The sequence below is a fragment of the Eucalyptus grandis genome, chromosome 8 (assembly GCF_016545825.1).
Source record: "Eucalyptus grandis isolate ANBG69807.140 chromosome 8, ASM1654582v1, whole genome shotgun sequence".
Lineage (NCBI taxonomy): Eukaryota > Viridiplantae > Streptophyta > Magnoliopsida > Myrtales > Myrtaceae > Eucalyptus > Eucalyptus grandis.
Window position 1 is genome coordinate 30,420,762 of NC_052619.1, and position 7,070 is coordinate 30,427,831.

General features: G+C 44.5%; 1 protein-coding gene across 1 annotated transcript; it reads right to left on the reverse strand.

Moving 5' to 3' along the window:
• Positions 1–1,285: 1,285 nt before the first annotated feature.
• On the reverse strand, positions 1,286–5,269 carry LOC104414057 (LRR receptor-like serine/threonine-protein kinase HSL2). The gene is given in 3 exon segments (XM_010025052.3): positions 1,286–1,882; positions 2,293–4,440; positions 4,443–5,269. Coding segments are annotated over 3 exon segments (2,997 nt in total). The 5' UTR covers positions 4,909–5,269; the 3' UTR covers positions 1,286–1,499.
• Positions 5,270–7,070: the final 1,801 nt, after the last annotated feature.

Below are 7,070 nucleotides of genomic sequence, written 5' to 3' on the forward strand. Positions count from 1 at the left end.
AGTTCAAATAAATTGTTTGCTTTGGAAACGATGCTAGACCTTCTTGATGTAGGCTTTCTAGGTACAATCCTTAGCTTCTTCGTTTAAGCGAATTTTCACTTCTAGAATCTCCTTAGTTGGACCCAAATCTTTCTGTCCCGAATTCACCAGTCGACTATGCCATAATATCAATCTTAAGATATATTCTTGGTACTTATCAACTCAAAGAAGCGATTATACAAAGGAATTACGAGGGATATTTATCAAATACATATACATACTTGTCAAATAGAATTATCAGGGAATTTTATCAAGTGCATGCAAATCTTATCCTTACTTCTTGAGTAGTCACCGCATAATACAAAGGAATTACCAGGCACGATAGTTACTACAGCATTATTGTTGATTGTAAAGCTTTTCTCTTTCATTGGAAACCCACAACCTATAACAATTTCTCAACCAACGAAAACGTCGATGCTATTGAAAATTAGAAAGGGACCAAACACATAAGCGTTTCTTACAAAAAGGAAATTCCAACTTTCGCTCCCGCAATAATTTTCGCCCCAACTTTTGAACGTCACTTAAAAGGGCGCCAATTTTAACTTGTGAGATCATTTTGGCCATAATAGAATTACCGTTAAAATGTGTGTATATGACATCTAAGATGGCTCACGGATGCTAACATTACTAACAAGAAGTGCCTTGTCAGCAGACATGCTTCCATATATAATCAACACTCATTTCTAAACTCGCATTATGGCTTCAAATCAAATTAAGAAGGGTTTATGCAAATTGGGCTAGAGATTTGGTAAAAATCGGAGCATATTCACTAAATTTTCCCAAATTTCACCCTTTCAATATGATTCAGTGAAGAACCGTCTCCACCCCCTCCCCCACAAAACACACACACATGAAACTCGATTAATTAGCTCAAAAACAACATCGTTCTACTTTTTTAGTGGGAACAATGTTGTTTAATGCCACTCCAAATTATCTTCGATTCAGATTGGAAACAATTTATTATCATTACATGGAGTTTGCTCACATGGCAATCACATTTTACCTTTCTAGGGGTGAAATTCATCCCTCGGGTAAAAGTTGGTGTCCTTACATGCAACATTTGTAAGTATTAAAAAATGTTCATCCCAAATACCATGCCACATCTAATTATTGGCCTTTGGAATAAATGTTTTTGAAATATATGAAATTCAAGCGATTGATTAAAGGTCATTGCACTCAAGTGAACATTTATTTTTTAAAGTCATGACCGTCAAGTAATCAAGAAAAAAGTTAATATTCAAGTGAGTGTCTTACGAAAATTAGAATTAAAATTACTCGGCGATTGAAAACTATTGTTCTTTTAATAAAAATCCTAAACACTTGAAGAGGTAGAAAAAGAGGGCAGCGGAAGATCTATCTCACAAGCCTCTCGCTACTTTCAAACTACAGTTGACGATGCACGCAGCATATATTACATACCCACTGACCACTAAACTGAGAGCCAAAAAAGATAGCTCATATCATTTGGAACGGGCCCACTTTTTGTCCTTGAGCAACTCAACCACGCGCCTCATGGTGGGCCTGCTGACCGGCAACGCGGAAGTGCAAGAGAGAGCTATGTTCAAGACCTTCTCAATCTCTTCATAGTCGCTCGAGGACGGGCTCAACCTCGGATCCATGAGCTGTGCCAGATCGCCGGAGCACCACCCGGGCTCGCCATCACGATTCCCATCCCCTTCCGCCTCGGGAGCCGACAATGCGACCTCAATGACCCACTCCACAATGTGCTTGTTCTCGCCAAACGAAGGGTCATTCGGCCTTTTGCCGGTGATCAACTCTAGAAGCAACACGCCAAAACTATAGACGTCGCTCTTCTCGTTTACTTTCATAGTATATGCATACTCTGCGAAAACCGAGAAAAAAGAATAATAATCAATTTAAGAGCCACCATTAAACTACTCTTGCAAGTCAAATAAGTTCGAGAACATTATTGCTGTATACAGAATTCAGAAAATGAGCAGCACTTGCCAATATTAAATGACTAAAAAATACCAAATCCATTTAAGAACTCTCTGTTCAGATTGGGTTGACTTTAGTCAAAGATGAGTGAAGGCATGGGCTAAAAAGGCCAAAACATACAACTCACAAGCACTTTCCCATGGACCCCACATCGGTAAAATTAATATTATCGGGTTGAACATGGGGCCCACTAGTCTTCTATTCCAGTGGAAGTGAACACTAGCAACCAAAGAGAGACCACATAATCAAACAGACAATAATGAAAACGAAAGGATTGGGATAGGCAATACGCACCTGGCGCGATGTAGCCACAGGATCCGGCCACCTTCGACATCTCCCCCGTCGCCGCCGCCTCCCGTTGCAACATCTTCGCCAACCCGAAGTCGGCGACCCGCGGCGTGAAGTCCTCGTCCAATAGGATGTTGTTGCTCTTCACGTCCCGGTGCACGATGGCGGGCACGCAGTCGTGGTGCAGGTAGGCCAGGCCCTTAGCCGCGCCCACTGCTATGGCGAACCGCTGGGGCCAGTCGAGGAATTCTCCGCTCTTGGGCCCGTGCAGCACGTCGCCCAGGCTCCCGTTCTCCATGTACTCGTAGACTAAAAGGCTGCTCTCCTCGGCCGAGCACGTGAACAGCAACTTTACTATATTGCCGTGGCGGACGTGACCCAGAGTCTCCACCTCCGATTTGAACATGGACTCGATGTCCGGGGCCTGGGTCTTCGCCCAGAGCTTCTTCACCGCCACCATCTGACCCGACTTGAGCCTAATCCGGTAGACCTCGCCCGACCCTCCGGACCCGATCTTGTTCTCCTCTATTAACTGATCGACTATCTCATTGCTAAACATGACCCGCTGGAACGTGGTTATTTTCCACAACCGTCTCGATTTGCCTCCGAACCAATGTAGCTTCGTCCTGAGGAACCAAACCAGGGACGCGAAAAGGAGCAAAACGCATACGGCTAGAGCTATGAGCACGTAGAAAGCGACGGGCCGGGCTCTTGTGCACTTCGGGAACGGCTTCAGATCCGAGCTGCACAGGCTTGGGTTGCCCATTAAGCCCGAAACAAAGAGCTCGCGATCGAAGCACGGCGGTATCTCGCCGTAGAGCTTATTGTGGGATATGTTGAACTTATTAAGCGTCAGTTTGGCCAGCTCCCTTGGGATCTCGCCGGAGAGCGAGTTCCCTGAGAGGTCCAAGTACCTCAGCACCGGCAAGTCGCCTAATTGAGCCGGTATGCTCCCAGTGAGCCGGTTGTTCGAAAGGTTCAACTCCGTCAAATCGGCCCATGGCCCTACTGAACTCGGAATCGGGCCGGTCAGCAAATTGCCTTGCATCTTGAGCTTCTGCAAACTGCCCAAATTGGTGATACACGTCGGGAGTCCACCGCCAAACTGGTTGTTGCTCACATCAACGACGGTGAGGTTTGAGAGCTGGCAAATCTCCGCCGGAATATCACCAGAGAATTTGTTGCCGGCGATCAGAAGTGACTTCAGGCCCTTGGGCCCCGAAATCGACCGCGAAATCGCCCCTTCAAACTTATTGTAGCTCATGTCAAGGTACGAGACCGTCTGGAGGCCCCAAAACCCGGCCGGCACCTCGCCGGAGAGTCCGTTGTTGCTGATTCGGACGTATTCGAGAGAATCACAGCTCGCTAGCGAACTCGGCAAGCTTCCTGTGAAGCGATTGTTCAAGACGATAACTTGCTGGAGCTTGCCTCTGGAACAGAGATTCTCAGGCAACTCGCCGGTGAAAGAGTTGCTCGAGACGTCGAACTCCACCAAGTCGGAATTCTTGCCCAAATCGGCTGGTAATTTCCCGGTGAAAGAGTTGTTGAAGAGCTTCAGCTGCTGCAAATTTGGGTTCGACGCCAGAACCGCGGGAATCTCGCCGTTGAATAAGTTGTCATTTAGGTTCAGGGACGTGAACGGATATGCAGCGATCTTCTCCGGCAGGACACCGGTGAGACCGTTCTGAGAGACGTCCAATTGCAGGAGATTGCTCAAATTGCCGATCCCCTCTGGCAACTCGCCGGATAAGTTGTTGTGGTACAGTTCAATTTGCTCGACGCTTCGCAGCCCGGCGATGGCATCAGGAATTTTCCCCGACAGCATATTGTAGGACAAATCGAAGTTCTTCAGAGAAGTGAGCTTCCCGATTGAGCTCGGGATTTCTCCGACGAGATTCGATTTCGCTACCCAGAGAATCTCGAGCCTGGACAGGTTTCCGATCTCCGGAGGCAGAGGGCCCTGCGCGTACGGGTTGTAACCGATACCGAGCTGAGTCAACTGGCTAAGATTACCCAAGAAAGAAGGTATCGAGCCGTTGAGCAAGTTCCCGAACAGCGACAGGGCACTCAGCGCCGGCAACCGGCCGAAGCTAGCCGGAAACTCGCCGGTGAAGTTGTTGTACGATAGGTCGAGGAACCGGAGGTCGGCGAACCCGGCGAGAGGTCCGGCAGCTGGCCGACGAAGCAGTTGCTGGAGATGTTGAGCCACTGGAGATGCGAGCAGAGCGAGAGCGACGGCCCCGCGACGGTGCCGTTGAAGGAGTTGTCGCCGAGCAAGAGTTTCCGCAGGGTCCGGATCCGGCAGAAGTCGTACGGGAACCTGCCGGCGACGTTCAGTCCCGAGAGGTCGATCGCGACGACAGAGCGGTTCCGGGTCTCGCACGTGACCCCGGTCCAGTTGCAGGGGCTGCGGTCGGCGTTGGGGGCCCAGTCGGCGAGCTGGCCGTCCGGGTCCTCGAGCTGGGCGGCCTTGACGCGGAGCAAGATCTCGTAGTCGCCGTCGGCGGCGAGGGCCAGAGGCAACAACAAGAACAAGCAGCAGCAGCACAGCAGGGACCAAGAACGGAGCACGAGCCTCAGGGCAGCCGCGAGCTCGCCGCGACGGCGATGGGCGGTCGCCATTTCTTTCCCAGGAAACCGCGGACGGGAAGGTGTAAGTTGCGGTCTAGTGCTCACGCACGACCGTCACATGCATGGCGCGACGGCGGCGGTGGCGGTGGCTGAGCGACGGCGGCTTGAAGGAGAAGGTGGTGGCGTTCACATGGAAAGATCCGCGCGCATGAGGATATGATAATGCGCGTGGAAAGAGAGGGGAAAGAGAGGAGATCTTCGTTGCCTAGCGACAGCAATAATGGTGGGAGGCCATGATTGCAGGGGTTTGGGGGGAAATTGGATGGATTGAATTCTTCTCTTTTTTAACTTTAGGGGGTGAGAAGGAGCTTGGAAGTGACGAAGTGTCTTTGCGGAGGATTGAGGATTTTTATAAAGCCGCCCCACCCTGATTTAAAGAACATCGTCTCGGAAAGCGATGTTAGTGGTCGAATTAACTCTAGTTTAACAAATTTGGTCTCCGATTATAAGGAAAAGAGAAAGGGAATAATACCAAAAACAATTCCAAATCGATACATCTATAATAAATTTAATCCTAAATTAACCTTGAGCTGGTATATCTTTGATAAAATTACGCTCCATAAGTTCCCGTGAAATTTTATCATCAAATTGCTGAGTTATGTGACACATAGTAATTAATAAGTGCAGCAATTTAAGGACCAGTTTGTCGTTCTTCATGGTATCAAAATCTAACTTAGTGGAAACTAACGAAGAATAAATTGGTCATAAATGTAATAGTTTAGAATTTTGGTGGTCAAAAAATTAGTTTTAAATAAATTTATCATAGATAAATCGGTTTTGCGATTTTTTTTTTGAAAAATCATATTAAAGTAAATTTGTTATAAATGTACTAGTTTGAAGTTTTTGGTTATATTAACCCAAAAAATAATTAAGTTTTTTTTTTTTTTTTGGTAACCAAGGAACCCTATAACCCTATCAACAAATGGCATGAAAGCAAACCCTTGGGAGCGATTGCGGGACCCACCATCACAAAGACTCTGGTAAGAATCCCTAACGACGCCTTTGGGTTCATTTATTTCATAAAAAATAAATGATTGAAAAACAATTTTCTAAAATGAGTAATATTTTCATTATTATTGATTTTTTATAAGTGATATAAATGATCATATTTAAGAAAACATTTTCAAAATTAATCATAATCGTGAAACAAACGAAGCCCTTATATTATAAAATTAATTTTTGTGACATTCGTGTCTCACCCATATTGGCTCAATCTTGGGTCACCATCGGTGGGACTTTTTTATTAAGTACTTTGGTTTTATCTATTGCGAGAACACTTCATATTCTCAAAAATATATAAAAATCGACGGATAGTTCTATGTCTGTATTTTTATAATTTTTTTTCACACCCTAGAAATAAATGAAAGTTAATTTCCAAAAGCATATTCAATCTCTACTTCTAGAAAATTATGTCGTGATTCAGCTTGATTGCCCTTAAAAATGGTAAATTGAGTTGGAGAAAGTGAAGTTCATGCATAATATGTCACAAAAGGAAGTGTGTGACTTTTTTGTTGTACCGAAATTAGAACCGCCATTGTGAGTTAGTCGAGCTGGATTTTCGATGTATCAAATTGGATTACCTATGATTGCTCGTCACTAGGATGATAGTTTAAGAATTTAATACTGATATGGTGAGCTGAACTACAATTACATGAAAGCTTTTTTTTTCTATCAAATCTTTGCAAAAGTTACATAAAATTATTCTAAGTCCTGGAACATCTACCGTCAAAATTTAAAATAATAATAATAATAATAATAATAAAATAATGAGAGAATTTTAAGTGAATTTACATGTCAATATTTATATGTAACGAAAACTTTAGATGTTTTTGAATAAAGAAGGTCAAAGTGCATGGCATCTCATAATTAAATTCAATAAAAAGTAAAAAGTAAAAGTGAATTCAGACGCGTTCAAATGAATTTAGATGGTCATTGCAACACACATAGACATCATTATTTTTGTAATGAAAGATAATGTTAGGGTACATTTGTACTAAATTTGAAGGTTGGAAGCTAAGTGGGGAAAAAAAGTGAAAAAGCATTGCCCCTCTTGGGTTGGAAACGTGTGGTTAATTTAAATTATCGCTTGATTACATTTACATGTAATGTTATTAGAGTCAAACAGTTTTCAAATACGAGCTCGAATTGATTAA